Source organism: Caloenas nicobarica, chromosome 37, assembly GCF_036013445.1.
Source record: "Caloenas nicobarica isolate bCalNic1 chromosome 37, bCalNic1.hap1, whole genome shotgun sequence".
In the NCBI taxonomy this organism is placed as follows: domain Eukaryota; kingdom Metazoa; phylum Chordata; class Aves; order Columbiformes; family Columbidae; genus Caloenas; species Caloenas nicobarica.
Window position 1 is genome coordinate 702,286 of NC_088281.1, and position 25,791 is coordinate 728,076.

The 25,791-nt window shown below is 67.4% G+C and overlaps 3 protein-coding genes across 7 annotated transcripts; 1 reads left to right on the forward strand and 2 right to left on the reverse strand.

Annotated features, from left to right (window-relative positions):
* On the reverse strand, window positions 1–10,565 carry NKPD1 (NTPase KAP family P-loop domain containing 1). The gene is made up of 4 exons (XM_065655210.1): window positions 8,783–10,565; window positions 7,222–7,375; window positions 4,839–4,970; window positions 1–1,997 (listed from the first exon to the last, which is right to left on the reverse strand). Exons 1-4 carry the CDS (start codon window positions 8,804–8,806, stop codon window positions 355–357), a joined length of 1,953 nt encoding a protein of 650 aa, XP_065511282.1. The 5' UTR covers window positions 8,807–10,565; the 3' UTR covers window positions 1–354.
* A 147-nt stretch (window positions 10,566–10,712) lies between these two features.
* Window positions 10,713–14,228, forward strand: BLOC1S3 (biogenesis of lysosomal organelles complex 1 subunit 3). The gene is made up of 2 exons (XM_065655129.1): window positions 10,713–10,776; window positions 11,283–14,228. Exon 2 carries the CDS (start codon window positions 11,286–11,288, stop codon window positions 11,790–11,792), a length of 507 nt encoding a protein of 168 aa, XP_065511201.1. The 5' UTR covers window positions 10,713–10,776; window positions 11,283–11,285; the 3' UTR covers window positions 11,793–14,228.
* Window positions 14,229–14,258: 30 nt separating this feature from the next.
* Window positions 14,259–22,424, reverse strand: CCDC61 (coiled-coil domain containing 61). Of its 5 annotated transcripts, none has more exons than XM_065655127.1 (15): window positions 22,390–22,424; window positions 20,852–21,003; window positions 20,685–20,767; window positions 19,529–19,686; window positions 19,368–19,451; window positions 19,191–19,287; window positions 17,074–17,156; window positions 16,908–16,984; window positions 16,132–16,218; window positions 15,888–15,966; window positions 15,699–15,763; window positions 14,893–14,962; window positions 14,738–14,789; window positions 14,587–14,659; window positions 14,259–14,478 (listed from the first exon to the last, which is right to left on the reverse strand). In XM_065655127.1, the coding sequence occupies exons 2-15, from the start codon at window positions 20,997–20,999 to the stop codon at window positions 14,276–14,278; spliced, it is 1,359 nt and encodes a 452-aa protein (XP_065511199.1). In that variant the 5' UTR covers window positions 21,000–21,003; window positions 22,390–22,424; the 3' UTR covers window positions 14,259–14,275. The 5 variants fall into 5 exon arrangements, with proteins under 5 accessions (XP_065511199.1, XP_065511196.1, XP_065511198.1 ...); XM_065655124.1 differs by lacking the exon at window positions 16,132–16,218 and adding an exon at window positions 16,578–16,736; XM_065655126.1 differs by having other exon boundaries at window positions 14,259–14,480; window positions 14,587–14,638; window positions 15,888–16,218.
* Window positions 22,425–25,791: the final 3,367 nt, after the last annotated feature.

Genomic DNA, 25,791 nt, shown 5'->3' on the forward strand with positions numbered 1-25,791 from the left:
ACTGGTTTATTATGGGATGACCCCCCCTCGTGTGATCCTGGGGACACAACCTGGGGACGTCCCCGCTCGGGGCCGGGGGGGGACGGGGTCGCCCGGATGCCGGGGTCCCTGTGACGGCAGCGACCCCCCCCGCTCACCTCGGGTGGCCCTTCCAGTCTCTCCCAGTCACCCCAGTTCCATCCCCTGGGGGCGTTTTCACCCCCCCCCCCCGCAGCGTCTCTTTGAGGGGACGCGAATTGTCCCCAAATCCAACCAGGGAGGACAACGGGCGCCCTCCCGCCGCCGACCGGGGGACGTTGCGGTGTCGCCGCCGCCCGAGTCCGTTTCGGGGGGTGGGGGGCGCGGGTGTCGCGGTCACTCAGGGTGGGGACACTGGACGCCGCGGGACACGGTGACGCCGGATTTCTTGAGCCCGTCGATGCCGCGCAGCAGCCCCATCTTGCGCCGGATGGAGTGGTCCAGGTTGACGGTGACGCCGAGGAAGACGCGGGCGTCGCCGGCGGCGAAGGGGAAATCGCGGGCGAGGAAGGTGCGGAACAGCTCGGGGTCGCCGTCCAGCCCCAGCACATTGCGCAGCGGCTGCCGCAGGGCGCTCAGCTCCCCGGCCGTCTCCTGGAAGACGTTCCACAGCGGCTTCCTGGCGAAATCCGGCGGCGCTCGGCGCTGCCACGCGTCCTCCAGGCACCGCAGCACCCAGCTCAGCCGGCACGGCCACCGGTCGGCCATCACCACCCAGGCGGCGGCCGCGCGGGGGGACACGGCGCCGGGGCCTCCGGCGCGGTGCAGGAGCAGCCGCAGGGTGATGGGGATGGTGTTGACGATGCGGCGCACGTGCGCGGCGCTGGCGGGCAGGTAGGCGGCCAGCGGGTCGGCGCCGTCGTGGAGGCAGCGGAAGGCGGCGTGGATGCAGAGCACGGCGGCCGCGTCCAGCTGGCGGTGGTCGGGGCCGGCGGGGAGGTCGCCCCCGCGCTCGGCGCGGCGCCGCTGCTCCGCGTTGCCGGTGATGATGCGGTACATCAGGTCCTCCCGCGTCCGCACGGCGGCTTCCAGGCAGCGCAGGCGCGAGCGGGCGCCCATCTCGGGGATGGAGAAGGGCAGCGTGACCGTGCGGCTCAGGTACAGGTAGCCGCTGTCCGCCAGCCCCTTCATGCAACCGCTCTGCTCCAGGCACGGCACGATGACGCTGGGGTCCACGGCCAGGATGAAGATGAAGGGCGTGTTGGCCCTGGACAGCAGCGTGTTCATGGCGTTGAGGACGCCGGCCACCTTCTCCGGGTAGCAGGAGTCCAGGCTGGTGATCTCCAGCACCACGCGGAAGCGGCGCCGCTCGAAGATCTCCATGAAAGCCAAGAAGTCCACCAGCGCCTCCACCTCGCGCCGCACTTTGCTCATGAAGCCCAGCTGGCCCGCGAACTTGTCGCTGTTGGTCAGCTGCTCGATCTTGTGCTTCTGGCTGATCAGGACGTGCTTGAGGACGGAGAAGGCGCCCAGGATGAGGCTGGAGCCGGAGATGGAGGTGATGACGCCGCCCACCGCCTTCAGCACCTGGTGCTGCTTGAGCTGCGGCAGCAGCAGGGCCGCCAGCAGGACGGCGACGCCGCCGGCAAGGACGACGAGGGCGCCCCACAGCTTGAGGCAGGCGCCCCTCTTGAGCACCCACTCGCGCTGGCTGAAGCCGTCGGCGAAGCGCGGCCGCGTGCCCATCACGCGGTAGACGCCGAGGGGCAGGGCCCCGAAATGCTGGCGCACGCTGTCGCACAGCGTGGTCACCAGCCCGGCCCACAGCTTGTCGCAGCCGGCGAACTGCCAGGCGCTGAAGCGCACGAAGAGGAACCTGATGTTCTTGCGGCGCAGGTGGCTCTCGGTGACCACGGGCCGGTAAAAGGCCAAGAGCCACAGGGCCTGCAGGAGCCCCCAGCCCTGGGGGCTGCGCGGGGGCTGGCGGCCGCGGCGCCGCTCGGACTCTTCGCGCCGAGTCATCTCCTGCCGCATGAAGCCTGGGGGGGACGGGGACGCGGGGGTGAGGGACGGGGGACACGGGGGTCAGGGCAGTGGGGGATATGGGGTCAGGGCAGTGGGGGGACATGGGGGTCAGGGACGAGGGACATGGGGGTCAGGGCAGTGGGGGATATCGGGGTCAGGGCAGTGGGGGACATGGGGATGAGGGACGGGGGGACATGGGGGTCATGGCAATGGGGGATATGGGGGTCAGGGCAGTGGGGGATATGGGGTCAGGGCAGTGGGGGATATGGGGGTGAGGGACGGGGGACACGGGGGTCAGGACAGTGGGGGATATGGGGGTGAGGGACGGGGGACACGGGGGTCAGGGCAATGGAGGACATGGGGGTCAGGGCAGTGGGGGATATGGGGGTGACGGACGGGGGGACACGGGGGTCAGGGCAGTGGGGGATATGGGGTCAGGGCAATGGGGGATATGGGGGTCAAGACAATGGGGGATATGGGGGTCAGGGCAGTGGGGGATATGGGGGTGAGGGACGGGGGACACGGGGGTCAGGACAATGGGGGATATGGGGGTGAGGGACGGGGGACACGGGGGTCAGGGCAGTGGGGGACACGGGGGTCAGGGCAGTGGGGGATATGGGGGTCAGGGCAGTGGGGGGACATGGGGGTCATGGCAATGGGGGATATGGGGGTGAGGGACGGGGGGACATGGGGGTCAGGGCAATGGGGGATATGGGGGTGAGGGACGGGAGGACATGGGGGTGAGGGACGGGAGGACATGGGGGTGAGGGACGGGGGGACATGGGGGTCAGGGCAATGGGGGAACATGGGGGTCAAGACAATGGGGGATATGGGGGTCATGGCAATGGGGGATATGGGGGTGAGGGACGGGGGACACGGGGGTCAGGGCAGTGGGGGACACGGGGGTCAGGGCAGTGGGGGATATGGGGGTGAGGGACGGGGGACACGGGGGTCAGGGCAGTGGGGGATATGGGGGTCAAGACAATGGGGGACACGGGGGTGAGGGCAATGGGGGATATGGGGTCAGGGCAATGGGGGATATGGGGGTGAGGGACGGGGGGATATGGGGGTCAGGGCAATGGGGGACATGGGGGTCAGGACAATGGGGGACATGGAGGTGAGGGACGGGGGACATGGGGGTCAGGACAATGTGGGATATGGGGGTCAGGGCAATGGGGGACATGGGGGTCAGGGCAATGGGGGATATGGGGGTCAGGACAATGGGGGACATGGGGGTCAGGGCAATGGGGGACATGGGGGTCAGGACAATGGGGGATATGGAGGTCAAGACAATGGGGGATATGGGGTCAAGGCAATGGGGGAACATGGGGGTCAAGACAATGGGGGATATGGGGTCAGGGCAATGGGGGAACATGGGGGTCAAGACAATGGGGGATATGGGGGTCAGGGCAATGGGGGATTTGGGGGTGAGGGATGGGGGGACATGGGGGTCAAGACAATGGGGGATATGGGGGTCAGGACAATGGGGGATATGGGGGTGAGGGACAGGGGGACATGGGGGTGAGGGATGGGGGGACGGGGGTCAGGGCAGTGGGGGATATGGGGGTCAGGGCAGTGGGGGAACATGGGGGTCAAGACAATGGGGGATATGGGGTCAGGGCAATGGGGGAACATGGGGGTCAAGACAATGGGGGATATGGGGGTCAGGGCAATGGGGGATATGGGGGTGAGGGACGGGGGACACGGGGGTCAGGGCAATGGGGGATATGGGGGTCAGGGCAATGGGGGACACAGGGGTCAGGGACGAGGGACATGGGGGTCAGGGCAATGGGGGATATGGGGGTCAGGACAATGGGGGATATGGGGGTGAGGGCAGTGGGGGACATGGGGGTGAGGGACGGGGGGACATGGGGGTCAGGGCAATGGGGGATATGGGGGTGAGGGATGTGGGACACGGGGGTCAGGGCAATGGGGGATATGGGGGTGAGGGACAGGGGGACATGGGGGTCAGGGCAGTGGGGGATATGGGGGTGAGGGACGGGCGGACATGGGGGTCAGGGCAATGGGGGATATGGGGGTCAGGGCAATGGGGGACACGGGGGTCAGGGACGGGGGACACGGGGGTCAGGGCAATGGGGGATATGGGGGTCAGGGCAATGGGGGACACGGGGGTGAGGGATGGGGGACATGGGGGTCAGGGCAATGGGGGAACATGGGGGTCAGGACAATGGGGGGACATGGGGGTCAAGACAATGGGGGATATGGGGGTGAGGGACGGGGGGACATGGGGGTCAAGACAATGGGGGATATGGGGGTGAGGGCAATGGGGGGACATGGGGGTCAAGACAATGGGGGATATGGGGGTCAAGGCAATGGGGGACATGGGGGTGAGGGACGGGGGGACATGGGGGTCAGGGCAATGGGGGATATGGGGGTGAAGGCAATGGGGGAACATGGGGGTCAGGACAATGTGGGGACATGGGGGTCAGGGCAATGGGGGATATGGGGGTGAAGGCAATGGGGGAACATGGGGGTGAGGGCAATGGGGGAACATGGGGGTCAGGTCAATGGGGGATTTGGGGGTGAGGGATGGGGGGACATGGGGGTCAGGACAATGGGGGATATGGGGGCGAAGGACAGGGGGGACACTGAGGTCAGGAGAATGGGGGACACGGGGATGGGGGATAATGGGGAACACGGGGGTGAGGACAATGGGGGACACAGGGGACAATGGGAGACACACTGGGGTGCACTGGGATGGACTGGGATGGGGATGGGATGGACCGAGATGGACCGGGATGGACTGGGGTGCGCTGGGATGGACTGGGGTGCACGGGGGCGTTGCTGTGTGGGAGGCGCGGGGGGGTGACCCGCAGCGTCCCCGTGTCACCCACCGGTGACCTTGTCCAGCAGCGCGTAGAGCCGGTGGCCGCAGGGCGCGTAGAAGCCGACGGTGACCGGGGTGGCCGCGTGGCACAGCGTCTTGGACAGGCAGCGGCAGTACACATCGTCCTCGGTCAGCGCCTCTGGGGACAGCGGGTGACACCGGCGTGACACCGCGCCCCACACCCGCTGCGAGGAGCCCGAACCCCCCGGGGACACGGGGATGGGAATGGGGCGGACTGGGGTGGACTGGGAGGGGGATAATGGGCTGGACAGGGATGGACTGGGATGGACTGGGATGGACTGGGATGGGGATAATGGGAATGGGACTGGGGTGGACTGGGATGGACTGGGATGGACTGGGATGGGGATAACGGGAATGGGACTGGGGTGGACTGGGATGGACTGGGGTGGGGATAATGGGAATGGGACTGGGGTGGACTGGGATGGACTGGGATGGGGATAATGGGAATGGGACGGGGGTGGACTGGGATGGACTGGGAGGGGGATGATGGGGTGGGAGAGGGATGGACTGGGATGGACTGGGATGGACTGGGATGTGGATAATGGGAATGGGACTGGGGTGGACTGGGATGGGGATAATGGGGTGGGATGGGGATGGACTGGGATGGACTGGGATGGGGATAATGGGAATGGGACTGGGATGGACTGGGGTGGGGATAATGGGAATGGGACTGGGGTGGACTGGGATGGACTGGGAGGGGGATGATGGGGTGGGAGAGGGATGGACTGGGATGGACTGGGATGTGGATAATGGGAATGGGGATAATGGGGTGGGATGGGGATGGACTGGGATGGACTGGGATGGGGATAATGGGAATGGGACTGGGGTGGACTGGGATGGGGATAATGGGGTGGGATGGGGATGGACTGGGATGGACTGGGATGTGGATAATGGGAATGGGACTGGGGTGGACTGGGATGGACTGGGAGGGGGATGATGGGGTGGGACGGGGATGGACTGGGATGGACTGGGATGGGGATAATGGGAATGGGACTGGGGTGGACTGGGATGGGGATAATGGGGTGGGATGGGGATGGACTGGGATGGACTGGGATGGGGATAATGGGAATGGGACTGGGGTGGACTGGGATGGACTGGGGTGGGGATAACGGGAATGAGACTGGGGTGGATTGGGGTGGGACAGGGATGGACTGGGATGGACTTGGATGGACTGGGATGTGACCAGGATGGACTGGGATGTGGATAATGGGAATGGGACTGGGGTGGACTGGGGATAATGGGGTGGGATGGGGATGGACTGGGATGGACTGGGATGGGAATAATGGGAATGGGATTGGGGTGGACTGGGATGGACTGGGAGGGGGATGATGGGGTGGGAGAGCGATGGACTGGGATGGACTGGGATGGACTGGGATGTGGATAATGGGAATGGGACTGGGGTGGACTGGGGATAATAGGGTGGGATGGGGATGGACTGGGATGGACTGGGATGGGGATAATGGGAATGGGACTGGGGTGGACTGGGAGGGGGATAATGGGGTGGGATGGGGATGGACTGGGATGGACTGGGATGGGGATAATGGGAATGGGACTGGGATGGACTGGGGTGGGGATAATGGGAATGGGACTGGGGTGGACTGGGATGGACTGGGAGGGGGATGATGGGGTGGGACGGGGATGGACTGGGATGGACTGGGATGGGGATAATGGGAATGGGACTGGGGTGGACTGGGATGGGGATAATGGGGTGGGATGGGGATGGACTGGGATGGACTGGGATGTGGATAATGGGAATGGGACTGGGGTGGACTGGGATGGACTGGGAGGGGGATGATGGGGTGGGACGGGGATGGACTGGGATGGACTGGGATGGGGATAATGGGAATGGGGATAATGGGGTGGGATGGGGATGGACTGGGATGGACTGGGATGTGGATAATGGGAATGGGACTGGGGTGGACTGGGATGGACTGGGGTGGGGATAACGGGAATGAGACTGGGGTGGATTGGGGTGGGACAGGGATGGACTGGGATGGACTTGGATGGACTGGGATGTGACCAGGATGGACTGGGATGTGGATAATGGGAATGGGACTGGGGTGGACTGGGGATAATGGGGTGGGATGGGGATGGACTGGGATGGACTGGGATGGGGATAATGGGAATGGGACTGGGGTGGACTGGGATGGACTGGGATGGGGATAATGGGAATGGGACGGGGGTGGACTGGGATGGACTGGGATGGGGATAATGGGAATGGGACGGGGGTGGACTGGGATGGACTGGGAGGGGGATGATGGGGTGGGAGAGGGATGACGGGGTGGCCAAGCAGGACAGAAGGGCCCAGCCCCGCACTGTCCCCATTGCCCCCCCCGCTGTCCCCATTGCCCCCCCCGCTGTCCCCGTACCCGGGTGCTCGCTGGGCTGCCCCTCGGCGGTGCCACCGTGGTGGCCGCGGTGGCCGGTGCCCCCGTCCCCTTCCGGGCACAGACAGGCCAGACGCTCCTCGCTGCAGCCGGGGGGTCCCGCGGGGTCCCCCCCGCACACGGACACGCAGACAGCCTGGGGCCATGGGGACCGTCACTGTCCCGTCCCTGTCCCCGTCCCCATCCCTGTCCCACTACTGTCCCCATCCCTGGCCCCAACCCCATGTCCCTGTCCCATGTCCCTGTCCCATGTCCCCTTCCCCATGTCCCCATCCCCATGTCCCTGTCCCCTTCCCCATGTCCCCATCCCCATGTCCCCATCCCCATGTCCCTGTCCCCTTCCCCATGTCCCCGTCCCCATGTCCCCGTCCCCATGTCCCTGTCCCATGTCCCTGTCCCATGTCCCTGTCCCCATTCCCATGTCCCCATCCCTATCCCCATGTCCCTGCCCCCGTCCCCATGTCCCCTTCCCCATGTCCCTGTCCCATGTCCCCGTCCCCATGTCCCCATCCCCATGTCCCCATCCCCATATCCATGTCCCTGTCCCTGTCCCCATGTCCCCATCCCCATGTCCATGTCCCTGTCCCCATGTCCCTGTCCCCATGTCCCTGTCCCATGTCCCCGTCCCCATGTCCCCGTCCCCATGTCCCCATCCCCATGTCCCCATCCCCATATCCATGTCCCTGTCCCTGTCCCCATGTCCCCATCCCCATGTCCATGTCCCTGTCCACATGCCCCTGTCCCCATGTCCCTGTCCCTGTCCCCATCCCCATGTCCCCATCCCCATGTCCCCGTCCCCATGTCCCTGTCCCATGTCCCTGTCCCCATGTCCCCGTCCCCATGTCCCTGTCCCATGTCCGTGTCCCCATCCCCATGTCCCTGTCCCCATCCCCATGTCCCTGTCCCATGTCCCCGTCCCCATGTCCCCGTCCTCATGTCCCTGTCCCATGTCCCTGTCCCCATCCCCATGTCCCTGTCCCCATGTCCCTGTCCCCATGTCCATGTCCCTGTCCCCATCCCCATGTCCCCATCCCCATGTCCCTGCCCCCATGTCCCCGTCCCCATATCCATGTCCCCGTCCCCATCCCCATGTCCCCGTCCCCATCCCCATGTCCCTGTCCCCATTTCCCCATCCCCATGTCCATGTCCCTGTCCCCATCCCCACGTATGTCCCCATCCCCACGTCCCTGTGTCCTGTGTCCCTGTCCCATGTCCCCATCCCCATGTACCCATCCCCATGTCCCCATCCCCATGTCCCTGTCCCATGTCCCTGTCCCCATCCCATGTCCCCGTCCCCATGTCCCCGTCCCCATGTCCCCATCCCATGTCCCCATCCCCATGTCCCCATCCCCATGTCCCCATCCCCATGTCCCTGTCCCCATCTCCATGTCCCTGTCCCCATGTCCCCGTCCCCATGTCCATGTCCCCATCCCCATCCCCATGTCCCCATCCCCATGTCCATGTCCCTGTCCCCATCCCATGTCCCCGTCCCCGTGTCCCCGTCCCCGTGTCCCCGTCCCACGTCCCTGTCCCCGTGTCCTACCGCGGCCGGTGCCGCCGGCTCCATCCCGCCGCCTGCGGCCGGTCCCGGCTCCGCCGCCGCTTTTATAGCGGGTGTGGCCCCCGCCGCCCCCGGAGGAAACAATTAATTAATTCGTTAATGAGCGCGGGGCAGAAGTTCCGGCCGCGCCGCGGGAGAGCCCTGAGTCAGCGGCCAGGGACGGCCGGGGGGACAGGGGGGACAGGGGGGACACGGGGACATGGGGGACCATGGGGACACTGGGGACCATGGAGACATGGGGGACATGGGGGACCGAGGGGACGGGGGGACCATGGGGACACGGGGGACAGGGGGACACGGGGGACATGGGGGACCGAGGGGACAGGGGGGACCATGGGGACACGGGGGACAGGGGGACATGGGGGACATGGGGGACCGAGGGGACAGGGGGGACCATGGGGACACGGGGGACAGGGGGGACCAGGGGACACGGGGGAGACCGGGGGGACACGGGGGACAGAAGGGACACGGGGGACAAGTGGGACATGGAGGAACATGGGGAACCGGGGGACACGGGGGACCGAGGGGACACGGGGGACATGGAGGGACATGGGGGACAGAGGGGACATGGGGGACCGACAGGACACGGGGGACAGAGCGGGGACGGGGGACTGAGGGGACGGGGGAGACCGGGGGGACATGGGGGACAGAGGGGACAGAAGGGACACGGGGGACATGGAGGGACATGGGGGACCGAGGGGACACGGGGGACCGAGGGGACACGGGGGACAGGGGGGACATGGGGGACAGAGGGGACATGGGGGACTGACGGGACACGGGGGACAGAGCGGGGACGGAGGGACACGGGGGACCGAGGGGACACGGGGGACAGGGGGACATGGAGAGACATGGGGGACTGCGGGGACACGGAGTGACATGGGGGACTGACGGGACACGGGGGACAGAGCGGGGACGGAGGGACACGGGGGACCGAGGGGACACGGGGGACAGGGGGACATGGAGAGACATGGGGGACTGCGGGGACACGGAGTGACATGGGGGACCGGGGGACACGGGGGGGACACGGGGGACAGAGGGGACAGAAGGGACACGGGGGACAGGGAGGGACATGGGGGACCGAGGGGACATGAGGGACAGAGGGGACACGGAGGGACCAAGGGGACACGAAGGGACATGGGGGACCGAGGGGACACGGAGAACCGAGGGGACACGGGGGACACGGGGGACCGAGGGGACAGAAGGGACATGGGGGACCGAGGGGACATGGGGGACACGGGGGACCGAGGGGACACGGGGGACATGGGGGATCAGGGGACACGGGGGACCGAGGGGACAGAAGGGACACGGGGGACCGAGGGGACACGGGGACCCTCCATCAGGAGCCAGCGGCCACACCAGAGCCCAGGGGACAGCGCTGCCGGTGACACCGCGACACGGCGCGGCCACCGCGGTGACACGGAGGTGACACGGAGGTGACACGGAGGTGACACGGAGGTCACATCGCTCTGGCATCGCCGCCGCTTCCTGTGGCTCCTGCCAGAGGAACCTGCTGGCCAGGGGGACAGGTGGCAGCTGCCGGCCACCAGCACGGGTGACACCGGCCACCAGCACGGGTGACATCGGCCACCAGCACGGGTGACATCAGCCACCACCCACCCCACCACCAAAAATGGGGCTTTGCACCCCAAAACCAGCTCCTGCCGTTGGGGACAGGGGACACCAGGTGCCCTCCCAGTGCCCTCGTCACCCCGGTCCCCTCCCGGGTCCCCCCGTGTCCCCAAATCCGCCCCCAAGTGCCGCTCCCCGCAGCGCTCCCCCGCCGCTCCGCCAGGGGGCAGAGCGCAGCTCCCTCCTCGCCCCCCCCCAACCCCCTCCCGCGCATGCGCCTTGGCGCCGCGCAGCGCCCGGCGCCGCCATGTTTAGTGAGGGCATACTTCCGGGTTTGGCGGCGGCCGGGAGTGACACGTGACGCGACGCTCGCCCGTCATGTGACCAGCGGCGGCGGTGGGAAGGAGGTGGGAGATTTTTGGGGGGCCCTGGGGGGGTCCCGGGGGGAGGGAGGGGCCGGGGTCGCCGTGGGGAGGGGGTGCCCGGGGGGGTGCGGTTTAGGGGCCCCCGTGGGTATCCCGGGGTGGGGGGGCGGGATTTGGGGGGTCCCCGTGGAGTTGGGGGGCCCGGGGGGGGTCTGAGCACGGAGAGGGGGGGGCGGGCCCGGGGGGGGTGGGTCACTGGGGGGGGTCACTGGGGGTGTGGGGGTCACTCGGGGGGGTCACTGGGGGGTCACTGGGGAGGGTCACTGGGGGGGGTGGGGGTCACTGGGGGGGTCACTGGGGGGGGTCACTGGGGGGTCACTGGGGGATCACTGGAGGGTGTGGGGGTCACTGGGGGTGTGGGGGTCACTGGGGGGGTCACTAGGGGGGTCCCTGGGGGGGGTCACTGGGGGGGGTCACTGGGGGGGGCGGTCACTTTTGGGGGGGGGTGCTGGTGCCCCCCCGCTGACCCTCCCCCCGCCCCCCCCCAGGCCATGGCCGCCCCCCCCCGCCCCCCCAGGGTGGTCCCGGGCGAAGCCTCCGAGAGCGACTCAGAGCCGGAGCTGCTGCCCCCGGGGGGGCCCGGGGGGGCCGGGCTGAAGGTCCCGGGCGAAGCCTCCGAGACCGACGAGGAGGAGGAGGAGGAGGAGGAGGAGGAGGAAGCAGCGGCGGCGGCGGGTGGGGGGACGGCCAGAGCGGAGCCCCCCCGGGGCTTGCAGGGGGGGCTCGGGGGGGCCCGGGGGGGCCCGTCGTTGCTGCAGCAGCGGCTGCGGGGGGGGGCGGGGCGGCTGCGGGGGGCGGTGGGCGGGGCCGCGCGGGGCAGCTGGGGGGCGGCCTCCCGCCGCCTGGGGGCGCTGGCGGCGCGGCTGGGGCGCGCGCAGGCGGCGGCGGCCGCCGTGACGCACGGGCTGCGCGAGGCGCGGCGCGACCTGCGCCACGTGGCGGGCACGCTGCGCATCGTGGCGGCGTGCGGGCTGCTGCCCGAGATCCGCGGGCTGTGACAGGGGACATGGGGACATGGGGACAGCACCGGGACTGCGGGCTGCTGCCCGAGATCCGCGGGCTGTGACAGGGGACAGGGGACATGGGGACAGCACCGGGGACATGGGGACATGGGACATGGGGACAGCACCGGGACTGCGGGCTGCTGCCCGAGATCCACGGGCTGTGACATGCGGGGGACATGGGGACATGGGACATGGGGACATGGGACATGGGGACATGGGACATGGGGACAGCAGCACCGGGACTGCGGGCTGCTGCCCGAGATCCGCGGGCTGTGACAGGGGACATGGGGACATGGGGACAGCACCGGGACTGCGGGCTGCTGCCCGAGATCCGCGGGCTGTGACAGGGGACAGGGGACATGGGGACAGCACCGGGGACATGGGGACATGGGACATGGGGACAGCACCGGGACTGCGGGCTGCTGCCCGAGATCCACGGGCTGTGACATGCGGGGGACATGGGGACATGGGACATGGGGACATGGGACATGGGGACATGGGACATGGGGACAGCAGCACCGGGACTGCGGGCTGCTGCCCGAGATCCGCGGGCTGTGACAGGGGACATGGGGACATGGGGACAGCACCGGGACTGCGGGCTGCTGCCCGAGATCCGCGGGCTGTGACAGGGGACAGGGGACATGGGGACAGCACCGGGACTGCGGGCTGCTGCCCGAGATCCGTGGGCTGTGACATGCGGGGGACATGGGGACATGGGACATGGGGACAGCAGCACCGGGACTGCGGGCTGCTGCCCGAGATCCGCGGGCTGTGACAGGGGACAGGGGACATGGGGACAGCAGCACCGGGACTGCAGGCTGCTGCCCGAGATCCGCGGGCTGTGACAGGGGACAGGGGACATGGGGACAGCAGCACCGGGACTGCAGGCTGCTGCCCGAGATCCGCAGGCTGTGACATGCGGGGGACATGGGGACAGCAGCACCGGGACTGCGGGCTGCTGCCCGAGATCCGCGGGCTGTGACGTGCAGGGGACAGGGGACAGGGGACATGGGGACAGCAGCACGGGGACTGTCATCTGCTGCCCGACATCGCAGGGATGTGACATGGGGACAGCACCAAGATTGTCACCTGCTGCCCAAGCTCCAAGGGATGTGACGTGGGGACATCAGCGGGATTGTCACCTGCTGCCCAAGATCCAGGGGATGTGACATGGGGACAGCACTGGGGACATGGGGACATCACCGGGATTGTCACCTGCTGCCCGAGATCCAGGGGATGTGACATGGGGACAGCACTGGGGACATCACTGAGATTGTCACCTGCTGCCCGACATCGAGATGTGACCCGAGGACATCACCAGGGACATCACATCACAACACCGGGACTGTCACCTGCTGCCCGACGTTGCAGGGATGTGACATGGGGACAGCACCAAGATTGTCACCTGCTGCCCGACATCCAGGGGATGTGACATGGGGACATCACTGGGGACATCACAGCACCGAGACTGTCACCTGCTGCCCGACATCAAGATGTGACATGGGGACAGCACCGGGGACATCACAGCACCAGGACTGTCACCTGCTGCCCAACATCGCTTGTCACCTGCTGCCCGACGTTGCAGGGATGTGACATGGGGACAGCACTGAGATTGTCACCTGCTGCCCAAGATCCAAGGGATGTGACCTGGGGACAGCACTGGGGACATGGGGACAGCACCAAGATTGTCACCTGCTGCCCAAGATCCAAGAGTTGTGACGTGGGGACATCACCGGGATTGTCACCTGCTGCCCGAGATCCAGGGGATGTGACATGGGGACAGCACCGGGATTGTCACCTGCTGCCCAACTTCGCAGGGATGTGACATGCGGACAGCACCAAGATTGTCACCTGCTGCCCAAGATCCAAGAGTTGTGACGTGGGGACATCACTGGAATTGTCACCTGCTGCCCGACATCCAGGGGATGTGACATGGGGACATCACCAAGATTGTCACCTGCTGCCCGAGATCCAGGGGATGTGACATGGGGACAGCACTGGGGACACCACGGACATTGTCGCCACCTGTCACCTGCTGCCTGAGGTCGCGGGGCCGTGACACCGCGGCCATCGGGGACATCAGGATCTGTGACCTGGCGGCCACTGTGGACGTTGTCACCGCCTGTCACCCGCTGCATGACATCGTGGGCCCGTGACACTGCGGTGACACCGGGGACGCCAGGATCTGCCACCCGGAACTGGCTCCTTGTCACGGCTCACGGGTGACGGTGGTGTCACCAAAACGCGGCCCTCGCGCTGGCCGCGGCCCCCGCTGTCCCCAAACGCCACTTGTCCCCAAACGCCACCGCTGTCCCCAAACGCCACTTGTCCCCAAACGCCACCGCTGTCCCCAAACGCCACCGCTGTCCCCAAACGCCACCGCTTTGCGTGACGCGCAGCTGAATAAAGCCCTGGGGGGTGACACGGCCAGCGCCGTGGGGACATCGGTGTCACCGCGGGGGGGGTCACACCAGGGTTTATTGGGGGGGGGGGACACAGCCCCACGCCCCTGGGGACACGGCGGGGGGGGGGCGGGGGGGGGGGCTGGCGGTCCCTGGGGGTGACAGGGGGACACGGCGGGGGGGACACGGGGACGTCACCGTGTCCCCAACCGCTCCATGTACTCCTGCAGCGCCCGCAGCCGCGCGTCGATCTCGGCCAAGGGCTCCTCGTCCCGGTTCTCTGGGGGCGGGGGGGGTGGGGGGGGTGCAGAAAATGGGGTGAAAAAGGCCAAAATTGGGGTGGGGGCACCCCCAAAGTGGCGGGGGGGGGACACACACACACTCACCTTTCCCGGGGCGCTTGCTGGTGGCACCTGAGGGTGGGGACGGGTGGGTGGCCTGGGGGGGGGGATAGTGGCACTGGGGGGGGGTGTCCCCCAAAAGTGGGGACCCCAAAGTGGGGGACACACACACACGCATGGCGGGGGGGTCACTCACGGCACCGTTGCAGGACGAGGCGCTCAGGGGTCTGCGGGTGACGCTCCTGCCCCTGTTTAGGGGGTGACAGGGGGGGGTCAGGGTGCTGGGGGGACACCCAAGGTGTCCCTGTCACACCCCCCCCGCCCCGGGTCCCCCCCCCCCCCGGCGCTCACCTGGGCTGGGGGGGTTCGGTGGCGGCGCTGCCGGAGCTCAGCACCGAGCGGCGGCTCCGGACGCTTTCGGCTGCGGGGAGGAATTTGGGGGGGGGTCAGGAACAACCCCTGGGACCCACGGCTGCCCCCCAGGACCCCTGGGTGCCCCCCAGGACCCACAGCTGCCCCCTGGGACCCATGGGTGCCCCCCAGGACCCACAGCCGACCCCCAGGACCCCTGGGTGCCCCCTAGCACCCATGGCTGCCCCCCAGAACCCTGGGTGCCCCCCAGGACCCATGGCTGACATCTAGGAACCCTGGGTGCCCCCTAGCACCCACAGCTGCCCCCTGGGACCCACAGGTGCTCCCCAGGACCCACGGCTGACCCCTACGACCCCTGGGTGCCCCCCAGGACCCCTGGGTGCCCCCCAGGACCCATGGCTGACATCTAGGAACCCTGGGTGCCCCCTAGCACCCATGGCTGCCCCCCGGGACCCACAGCCGCCCCCCGGGACCCATGGCTGACATCTAGGAACCCTGGGTGCCCCCTAGCACCCACAGCTGCCCCCTGGGACCCACAGGTGCTCCCCAGGACCCACGGCTGACCCCTACGAGCCCTGGGTGCCCCCCAGGACCCCTGGGTGCCCCCTAGCACCCATGGGTGCCCCCCGGGACCCACAGCTGCCCCCCAGGACCCCTGGGTGCCCCCTAGCACCCATGGCTGCCCCCCGGGACCCACAGGTGCTCCCCAGGACCCACGGCTGCCCCCCAGGACCCCTTGTTGCCCCCCAGGACCCCTTGGTGCCTCCTGTAACCCCCCCACTCACCCGAGGAGCTGCGCCCGCGGCTCCGTGCCGGGCTGGTGCTGCCGAAAGCCGCCCGGTGCCGCCGGCTGCACCCGAGGGAGACGGGGGGGGAACGGTGAGGGGTTTGGGTGGGGGGCACAGGGTGCCCCCCCCCTCCCCACCCAGGCACAGGGAGGGGACAGCGCCGGCGAAAACGGTGTCACCGCTTACTTTTTGAGGTCGAGCTCCTGCTGCCGGCGCTGCCGGGAACGCACGAAGGCCGTGGGGTCGAACCGCGGCGGGCGGGGGCCTGGGGGGGACAAAGCGGGGGTCAGGCTGGGGACAAAACCCTGCGTGTCCCCTCTAATTGCCGGTCCAAAGAACGGAATTGGCCTCAACACCGCCGGCCGGCCCCCTGAGCGCTGACAAGTTTTGGCGAGCCAAGCCGGGACCTTTTGGAGCCGCGCGGTTAAACCTGGGACCGCAGGGACGCCCTTTGGACCCGTGCTGGTAGCTATAATCCTCTTTTTTTCCTTTTCTCCGCTTTCTCCATCGCGTGCCGCTTTACGGGCAAAAATTAATAAAGTTACACTGATGGAATGAAAACCCCTCGGCGTTTTGGTCGCCTGAATTTTGCGCTTTGGGATCGAGGTAAACGAACCATCCCGAGTCCATCGCCGGATGGACCGCGACATTAAATTGGCGTCACGGACAGGATTCTGAGAAAGAGTTTTGAGGTCACCCGGCGGACAAGGAAGGGACCCCTGAGCGTGAGGCGGCGCAGGCGCAGACAAGTTTTGGCGAGCGAAGGCGACACTTTTTGGACCTGCGCGGTTAAGCCTGGATTGCGAAACGAAGGCGGAGATCGGCCCCAATCCATGGGAGAGAGGACGGGGAAGAAGCATAAAGACGGTTCCTAACCGGACTTGGGTGAGATCTCCCCACCAAAGGATCGCGGATCACGACGGAGGACCCGCAGGACGCTGTTGGGGACCTGGGACCGCAGGGACGCCTTTGGACCCGTGCTGGTAGCTATAATCCTCTTTTTTTCCTTTTCTCCGCTTTTTCCATCGCGTGCCGCTTTACGGGCAAAAATAAGAAGGTTACACTGATCGAATGAAAACCCCTCGGCATTTTGGTCGCCTGAATTTTGCGCTTTGGGATCGAGGTAAACGAACCATCCCGAGTCCATCGCCGGATGGACCGTGACATCCCCCCCACCCCGTGCGCGTGTCCCCGGGTGTCACCCACCTGCGGGTGCCGGGGACCGCGGCGCGGGGCGGGTGCCGGAGTGCGAGCGTCGCTCTGAGCCCGTGGGTGTCCGGCGGCTGCGAGGGGACCGGAGCCATCACGGGGGGGGACAAGGGGGACACGGGGGACACTGGGGGACATGGGGGCCCCCCCGAACCCCTCTCACCCCCTCCTGCAGGCGCCCAGCTCGGCCGTGAGCCGCTGCAGCCGCTGCTGCAGCCGCCGCTCCGACGCCTTCGCCTCGGCCAGCTGGGGGGGACAGGGACGGTTTGGGGGGACGGGGAGAGATTTTGGGGGACAGGGACGGTTTGGGGGGGACAAGGAGAGTTTGGGGGGACAGGGATGGTTTGGGAGGGACAGGGATGGTTTCGAGGGACAGGGACCATTTGGGGGGGACAGGGATGGTTTAGACGGGACAGGGACCATTTGGGGGGGACAGGGATGGTTTAGAGAGGACAGGGACAGTTTGGGGGGGACACGTACAGTTTGGGGGGGACAGGGAGAGTTTGGGGGGGACAGGGACGGTTTGGGGGGGACAGGTACAGTTTGGGGGGGACGGACGGTTTGGGGGGACAGGGACAGTTTAGGGGGAACAGGGATGGTTTGGGGGGGACAGGGACGGTTTGGGGGGACAGGGAGAGTTTTGGGGGGACAGGGACAGTTTGGGGGGGACAGGGACGGTTTGGGGGGACAGGGACAGTTTGGGGGGGACAGGGACGGTTTGGGGGGGACAAGGACAGTTTGGGGGGGACAGAGAGAGTTTGGGGGAGACAGGGACGGTTTGGGGGGACAGGGATGGTTTGGGGGGGACAGGGACAGTTTGGGGGGGACAGGGATGCTTTAGGGGGGACAGGGACAGTTTGGGGGGGACAAGGACAGTTTGGGGGGGACAGGGATGGTTTGGGGGGGACAGGGACAGTTTGGGGGGGGACAGGGAGAGTTTGGGGGGGACAGGGATGGTTTGGGGGGGACAGGGATGGTTTGGGGGGACAGGGACAGTTTGGGGGGGACAGGGAGAGTTTGGGGGGGACAGGGATGGTTTGGGGGGGACAGGGACGGTTTGGGGGGGACAGGGACAGTTTGGGGGGGACAGGGATGGTTTGGGGGGGACAGGGATGGTTTAGAGGGGACAGGGACAGTTTGGGGGGGACAGGGAGAGTTTGGGGGGGACAGGGATGGTTTGGGGGGGACAGGGATGGTTTGGGGGGACAGGGACAGTTTGGGGGGGACAGGGAGAGTTTGGGGGGGACAGGGATGGTTTGGGGGGGACAGGGACGGTTTGGGGGGGACAGGGACAGTTTGGGGGGGACAGGGATGGTTTGGGGGGGACAGGGATGGTTTAGAGGGGACAGGGACAGTTTGGGGGGGACAGGGACGGTTTGGGGGGGACAGGGATGGTTTGGGGGGGACAGGGACAGTTTGGGGGGGACAGGGATGGTTTGGGGGGGACAGGGACGGTTTGGGGGGGACAGGGATGGTTTAGAGGGGACAGGGACAGTTTGGGGGGGACAGGGAGAGTTTGGGGGGGACAGGGATGGTTTGGGGGGGACAGGGATGGTTTGGGGGGACAGGGACAGTTTGGGGGGGACAGGGAGAGTTTGGGGGGGACAGGGATGGTTTGGGGGGGACAGGGACGGTTTGGGGGGGACAGGGACAGTTTGGGGGGGACAGGGATGGTTTGGGGGGGACAGGGATGGTTTAGAGGGGACAGGGACAGTTTGGGGGGGACAGGGACGGTTTGGGGGGGACAGGGATGGTTTGGGGGGGACAGGGACAGTTTGGGGGGGACAGGGATGGTTTGGGGGGGACAGGGATGGTTTGGGGGGGACAGGGACGGTTTGGGGGGGACAGGGACAGTTTGGGGGGGACAGGGATGGTTTGGGGGGGACAGGGATGGTTTAGAGGGGACAGGGACAGTTTGGGGGGGACAGGGACAGTTTGGGGGGGACAGGGACGGTTTGGGGGGGACAGGGATGGTTTGGGGGGGACAGGGACAGTTTGGGGGGGACAGGGATGGTTTGGGGGGGACAGGGACAGTTTGGGGGGGACAGGGACGGTTTAGAGGGGACAGGGACAGTTTGGGGGGGACAGGGACGGTTTGGGGGGGGACAGGGAGAGTTTGGGGGGGACAGGGAGGGTTTGGGGGGGACAGGGACGGTTTAGAGGGGACAGGGACAGTTTGGGGGGGACGGCGACGGTTTGGCGGGGACAAGGACAGTTTTGGGGGGACAGGCCCCCCCCCTGACACCACCAGCACCCCCCAGCCCGCCCCCCAGCCCCCACCTCGGCCTCCAGGCGCCGGTGCAGCCGCCGGTGCCGCGCTCGTTCCTCCTCCAGCCGCCGCAGCGCCGCCCGCAACTCCTCCCGCGCCCGCCGCAGCCTGGGGGGAGCACAGGGGGGGTTTTGGGGTCCCCTCCTCGCCCTGACCCCCCCCCCGCCCGGTGACACCACGCGGCTCACTCATCCTGCAGGCGCCGGATTTGGGGGTCCCGGTGGTCCCGGTCCGGCCCCCCCACGTAGGGCAGCGGCAGCGGGTAGTGGATCCTGGGGGACACACACACGCGGGGGGGTGACAGCGGTGTCCCCCGCGCCGTGTGTCCCCCGCAGTGTCCCCACGTCACCTGTCGAACTCCACGGAGTAGATGAGGATGAGGTAGCGCTTGGCGCGGAGCAGGGAGGGGCTCTGGGGGGGCGGCCGCGCGTCCCCCCCCATTTTTCGGCTGCGCAGGGTCTGCAGGTCGGAGAAGCTCAACAGCTCCAGGCTGACGGACTCGCTGCCCTGCGGGGGGAGACGAGGACGCAGAATCATAAAATCCCAGAATGTCAGGGGTCGGGAGGGACCTCGAAAGCTCATCTGCTCCGGAGCGCGAACGCCCAGGTGAGGTTACACAGAACCAGACAGGGTTGAATGTCTGCAGAGGAGGAGACTCCACAGCCTCCCTGGGCAGCCTGGGCCAGATGTGGTCTCACCAGGGCAGAGCAGAGGGGCAGGAGAACCTCTGGACCTACTGACCACCCCCTTCTAATCCCCCCAGGTCCCGTTGGCCACAAGGGCCCAGTGCTGGCTCAGCCCGCAGCACCCCGTGTTCCCAGCTGGTCTCCCATCCAAGTACTAACCGGGCCCGACCCTGCTTAGCTTCTGAGATCAGGATCCAGTGCTGGCTCAGCCCACAGCACCCCGTGTTCCCAGCTCGTCTCCCATCCAAGCACTAACCGGGCCCGACCCTGCTTAGCTTCCGAGATCAGACAAGATCGGGCATTCCCAGAGTGCTATAGCTGTATATATATATGTATGTGTATGTATATGTTCTGCAAGTATATCCCAATAGCATCTAACTAAACCGTTTCTTCTAGAGCAGAGTAGAGTAGCAGGAGAACCTCTCTGACCTACTAACCACCCTCCTCCTAATCCAGCCGAGGCATCATTGGCCCTTTTGGCCACAAGGGCCCAGTGCTGGCCCATGGTCACCCTGCTGTACCCAGGACCCCCGGGTCCCTTTTCACTGCTCTCCAACAGCTCGTTCCCCAGCTTATACTGGAACCCGGGGTTGTTCCTGTCCAGGTGCAACACTCTACACTTGCCTTTGTTGTATTTAATTTAAAGTCGTTGATGGATATATTGAATAGCGCTGGTCCCAGCACCGACCCCGAGGGACTCCACTAGATACAGGACTCTGCCCCATTGACCACGACTCTCTGGCTTCTTTCCTTCAGCCAGTTCCGGGACCCCCCCCCAAAATGTTTTCCTGCGGGGCAGCGGGGGGGGCGCAGCCTCACCTGCGTCAGCGCCAGCTCCAGCATGTGGCAGAAAACGCCAAATTGCTTGAAATTCCCCGTTTTGTGGGTCAGGTCCTCGATGACTGTGGGGAGACGGGGGTCACTCAGCATTCGGGGCGGGGGGGGGGCGGCCCGAATTCACCGGATTCCCCCACTTTGGGACTCACAGGCGGCGTCAAACTGTCCCCTCCAGCGGTCGCCGGTGCCGTGAGCCTCCACGGCCACGGTCAAGGTCGCCGGGGTCAAGGTCAGGCGGACGCTGTGGCCCCCGTGCCGGAAGGCGCAGTCGGCCTGAAGGGACCGCGGCTCCTCCATGGCCCTGGGAGGGGGGGGAATCTGCTGGGGGGGGCACCCTTGGGAGCACCCCCAGGAGTTGGGGGCGCCCCCAGGAGAGGGGACCCAGCTCTTGGGGTGGGGGGTTCAGGTGGATTCTGGGCGGGGAGGGGTGTGTGTGGGGGGGGCTGTTTGGAGGGACACGGGGCTGTTTGGGGGGAGTAGGGGGCCCAGGGATTTGGGGGGGACACAGGGCTTTGGGGGGGGGTGTTTGAGGAGTAAGGGGGCCCAGGAATTTGGGGGGACTGTTTGGGGGAGAGTAGGGGTGCAGGGGGGGCCCAGGGCTTTGGGGGGGGTGTTTGGGGGGATGGGGGGACACAGGGCTTTGGGGGGGGGGGTGTTTGGGGGGCAGGGGGACCCAAGGATTTGGGGGGACACAGGGCTTGGGGGGGGGGGGACACAGGGCTTTGAGGGGGGGTGTTTGGGGGGCAGGGGGGCCCAAGGATTTGGGGGGACACAGGGCTTGGGGGGGGGTGTTTGGGGGGCAGGGGGGCCCAAGGCTTTGGGGGGGACACAAGGCTTTGAGGGGGGGTGTTTGGGGGGCAGGGGGGCCCAGGGCTTTGGGGGGGGGGGTTTGGGGGGCAGGGGGGCCCAAGGATTTGGGGGGACACAGGGCTTGGGGGGGGGGACACAGGGCTTTGAGGGGGGGTGTTTGGGGGGCGGGGGGGGCAAGAATTTGGGGGTGACACAGGGCTTTGGGGGGGGGGTCTTTGGGGGGCAGGGGTGCCCAGGGCTTTGGGGGGGACACAAGGCTTTGAGGGGGGGGTGTTTGGGGGGTAGAGGGGGCCCAAGGATTTGGGGGTACACAGGGCTTGGGGGGGGGGGGGACACAAGGCTTTGGGGGGGGTGTTTGGGGGGCAGGGGGGGCCCAAGGATTTGGGGGGACACAGGGCCTTGGGGGGGGTGTTTGGGGGGCAGGGGGGCCCAGGGCTTTGGGGGGGACACAAGGCTTTGAGGGGGGGGTGTTTGGGGGGCCCAAGGATGTGGGGGTACACAGGGCTTGGGGAGGGGACACAAGGCTTTGGGGGGCGGGAGGGGCCCAAGGATTTGGGGGGACACAGGGCCTTTGGGGGGGTCTTTGGGGGGCAGGGGTGCCCAGGGCTTTGGGGGGGACACAAGGCTTTGAGGGGGGGGTGTTTGGGGGGTAGGGGGGGCCCAAGGATTTGGGGGTACACAGGGCTTGGGGGGGGGGACACAAGGCTTTGGGGGGGGGTGTTTGGGGGGCAGGGGGGCCCAGGGCTTTGGGGGGACACAGGGCCTTGGGGGCTGCTCTGAGGGGCCCCGGGGAGCACTGATGGGGGCCGGGGGGCCCCTCCGGACGGTCACCGGGCCGGGGGGTGGCGGGAACAACCGGGGGGACCCGCTCACTCACCGCGCTCCGCCACGGCCTCGGCCGCAGCCCCGCCCCTCCGCAACGCCATTGGCCGGCCGCTCCCCGCCCCGCCGCCTCATTGGCTCTCTCCACCGCCTATCACCTCGCGCCCCGCCTCTCTCCCCCGCCGGCCGTTGAGCCGCCCCGCGCAGCCGCGCCGGCCTCCCGCTGCTATTGGCTGCCGGGCGGAGCCCTCATCCCGCCCCCGCAGAGCCATTGGTTGCTGCTGCTGTCAGTCATCAGAAGGGGAGGAGCGGCGCGCGCCTGTGGCGCCCTCTCCTGGGAGGCAGCCGCGAATCCCGCCCCTGCCATTGGTCCCCGCGTGGCCACGCCCCCTCCCATTGAGACCCCGCTCCATTCACGCCGGGGCGGGGCCTGCTCCAAGGGGGCGGAGCTCAAGGCTCGGAGGGGCGGGGCATGCGGCGGCGCAGGCGCAGTGACCGCCCCGCGCATGCGCACTGCGCTCCCTCCGCGGCCTCTCCCGGCCCGGCCCGGCCCGGCGGCTCCGTGAGCGGCGGGATCCCCCGGTGAGGGGCTGCGCTCGGGGGGAACCCTCCGGGAGCCCCTTCCGGGGGTGCTGGGCTGTAGGGACAGCCTGTGAGGGGACCCTCCGAGGGGTCCGTTGCTCCGCCCGGTGGCCCCGGTGGCCCCGGTGGCCGGTGTGGCCTGCATGGCGTGGCGGCGGCAGTGGTGCTACCTGTGCGACCTGCCCAAGACGCCGTGGGCCGTGGTGTGGGACTTCAGCGAGGCCGTGTGCCGGGGCTGCGTCAACTTCGAGGGCACCCACCGCATCGAGCCGCTGCTGGAGGCCGCCCGGCACCTGCGGCACCGCCACGGCGAGAGCCGGCGTGGCCACGGCGAGAGCCGGTATGGCCACGGTGAGAACCGGTATGGCCACGGTGAGACCTGGCACAGCCACGGTGAGAACCAGAATCACCACGGTGAGACCTGGCACGGCCACGGTGGGAACCGGTATGGCCACGGTGGGAACCGGTATGGCCACGGTGAGAGCCGGTATGGCCATGGTGAGGCCTGGCACAGCCACGGTGAGAACCAGCATCACCACGGTGAGACCCAGAATCACCACGGTGAGACCTGGCACGGCCACGGTGAGAACCGGCATCGCCACGGTGAGGCCTGGCACGGCCACGGCGAGAGCCGGCACGACCATGGTGAGACCTGGCACGGCCATGGTGAGAGCCGACACAGCCATGGTGAGACCTGGCACGGCCACGGCGAGAGCCGGCACGACCATGGTGAGAGCCGGCACGGCCACGGTGAGAACCAGCATCGCCACGGTGAGACCTGGCACGGCCACGGCGAGAGCCGGCACGGTCACGGTGAGACCTGGCACAGCCACGGCGAGAGCCGGCACTGCACCGTCCCGCTGCCCGCGTGCCCCAGCCGCCCCGAGGAGCTGCCCCCGGAGCGCCGCGGTCCCCCGGCGCCGCTGCCGTGCCGCGCCGAGTGCCTGGCGGAGCTGAGCGCCGCCATGCGCGGCCGCGCCGAGGCCTGGCCGGGGAAGCCGCCGGCGGTGCGGGAGCGCCTGGCCGCCCTCGCCGGCTGCGCTCCCTTCAACGTGCGGTTCCGCAAGGACCACGCGCTGGTGGGACGGGTCTTCGCCTTCGACGCCGCGCCCCGGCCGGGCTTCGAGTTCGAGCTGAAGCTTTTCGCCGAATACCCCTGCGGCTCCGGCAGCGTCTACGCCGGCGTGCTGGGCCTGGCCAAGCAGATGTTCCAGGACTGCCTGCGCGCGCCCGGCAAAGCCATTTCCTCCGGATACAAGTACCTGGAGTACGAGAAGTGCCGGGGCAGCGGCGATTGGCGTCTGCTGGGCGAACTCTTCACCGAAGCCGTCCGGTTCTTCCGCCACCCGCCGGCGCCCGACGCTTTGCCGCAGCAGCACCCGCCGCCGCGCCGCCGGCGCAAAGCGTCGCCGGAGCCGGACGAGCCGCCGCCGCAGCGGGTTCCCCCACCGCCGCCGGGGGAAGCGTTTGCTGAGGAGCCGCCCAGCGCCGGCGAGCGCCCGGCGGAGGGTTCGGCGTTGTGCTGCGGGCTGTGCCGCCGGCGGCTGGAGGACACGCACTTCGTGCAGTGCCCCGCGGTGCCGGCGCACCGGTTCTGCTTCCCCTGCTCCCGCCGGGCCATCCGGGCGCGGGGCGGGCGCGGGAGGGAGGTGAACTGTCCCAGCGGGGGCCGATGTCCCCTCGCCAGCTCCGGCCTCCCCTGGGCCTTCATGCAGGGGGAGATCGCGGCCATCCTGGCCGGGGACGTGTGCGTCAAGAGGGAGCGAGACCCCTGAGGGACCCCCCCAACACATCCCTGCCCTGTGCCTCAGTTTCCCCCCCCAGATGTTATTCTGGGAGGTCCTACCATAACCCACCCACCCTGGGGAGGGGGGTGACAAGTGCCTGTCCCCTGGTGGGGGGGGGTCTTAGAGGGTTGGGGGGGGTCTACCAAAGCTCTGTTGTTTTTTGGTGGGGGGGGTTGGTCAATAAATTTTGGAGGGTTTGGTTAAGTGGTTGCTTGGCTGGTTCTTTAAGGGGTGGGGTCTTGGGGGTCCCGTCCCCTCTCCCCGCGCAGGCAGCGACCCATGAGCATGAGCCAGCACTGGGCCCTCGTGGCCAGGAAGGCCAGTGGTACCTGGGGGGATTAGAAGGGAGGTGGTCAGTAGGTCAGAGACGTTCTCCTGCTCTCCACTCTGCCCTTGAAAAAAGGGTTTTGTTCAGATACTATTAGGATGTATTTGGGGAACATATATGTATATTTATAATATATACAACTATGGCACCCTGAGAATGCCCAGTCTGGGAAGCTAAGCAGGGTCAGCCCCGGTTAGTGCTTGGATGGGAGACCAGCTGGGAACACGGGGTGCTGTGGGCTGAGCCAGCACTGGGCCCTTGTGGCCAGGAAGGCCAGTGGGACCTGGGGGGATTAGAAGGGGGTGGTCAGTAGGTCAGAGAGGTTCTCCTGCCCCTCTGCTCTGCCCTGGTGAGGCCACATCTGGAATATTGTGTCCAGTTCTGGCCCCTCAGTGCAAGGACAGGGAACTGTTGGGAGCCCAGCGCAGCCACGAAGATGCTGGAGGGAGTGGAGCAGCTCCCGTGTGGGGAACGGCTGAGGAGCTGGGGCTCTGAGCTGGAGGAGAGGAGACTGAGGGCTGACTCATAATGGGGATCAATATGGCAAGGGGCAGTGCCAGGAGGATGGAGCCAGGCTCTTCTGGGTGACAACCAGTGACAGGCCAAGGGGCAGTGGGTGCAAACTGGAACACAGGAGGTTCCGCTTGAACAGGAGAAGAAACTTGTTCGCGGTGAGGGTGCCAGAGCCGGGCCCAGGCTGCCCAGGGAGGCTGTGGAGTCTCCTTCTCTGCAGACATTCCAGCCCGCCTGGTTCTGTGTA

Bases quoted from the DNA above. Each gene is read 5' to 3' on its own strand.
- BLOC1S3 (XM_065655129.1), top strand. From the start codon at position 11,286: ATGGCCGCCCCCCCCCGCCCCCCCAGGGTGGTCCCGGGCGAAGCCTCC.
- NKPD1 (XM_065655210.1), bottom strand. From the start codon at position 8,806: ATGGAGCCGGCGGCACCGGCCGCG. The intron at 4,971-7,221 runs GTACGGGGACAG...CGCTGTCCCCAG, and splicing joins GCAGCCCAGCGAGCACCCGG to AGGCGCTGACCGAGGACGAT. The intron at 1,998-4,838 runs GTGGGTGACACG...CGTCCCCCCCAG, and splicing joins GCTGCTGGACAAGGTCACCG to GCTTCATGCGGCAGGAGATG.
- CCDC61 (XM_065655124.1), bottom strand. From the start codon at position 20,999: ATGGAGGAGCCGCGGTCCCTTCAGGCCGACTGCGCCTTCCGGCACGGG. The intron at 19,687-20,684 runs GTGAGGCTGCGC...CTCCCCCCGCAG, and splicing joins TGGAGCTGGCGCTGACGCAG to GGCAGCGAGTCCGTCAGCCT. The intron at 17,157-19,190 runs GTGGGGGCTGGG...TGTCCCCCCCAG, and splicing joins ACCGGCGCCTGGAGGCCGAG to CTGGCCGAGGCGAAGGCGTC.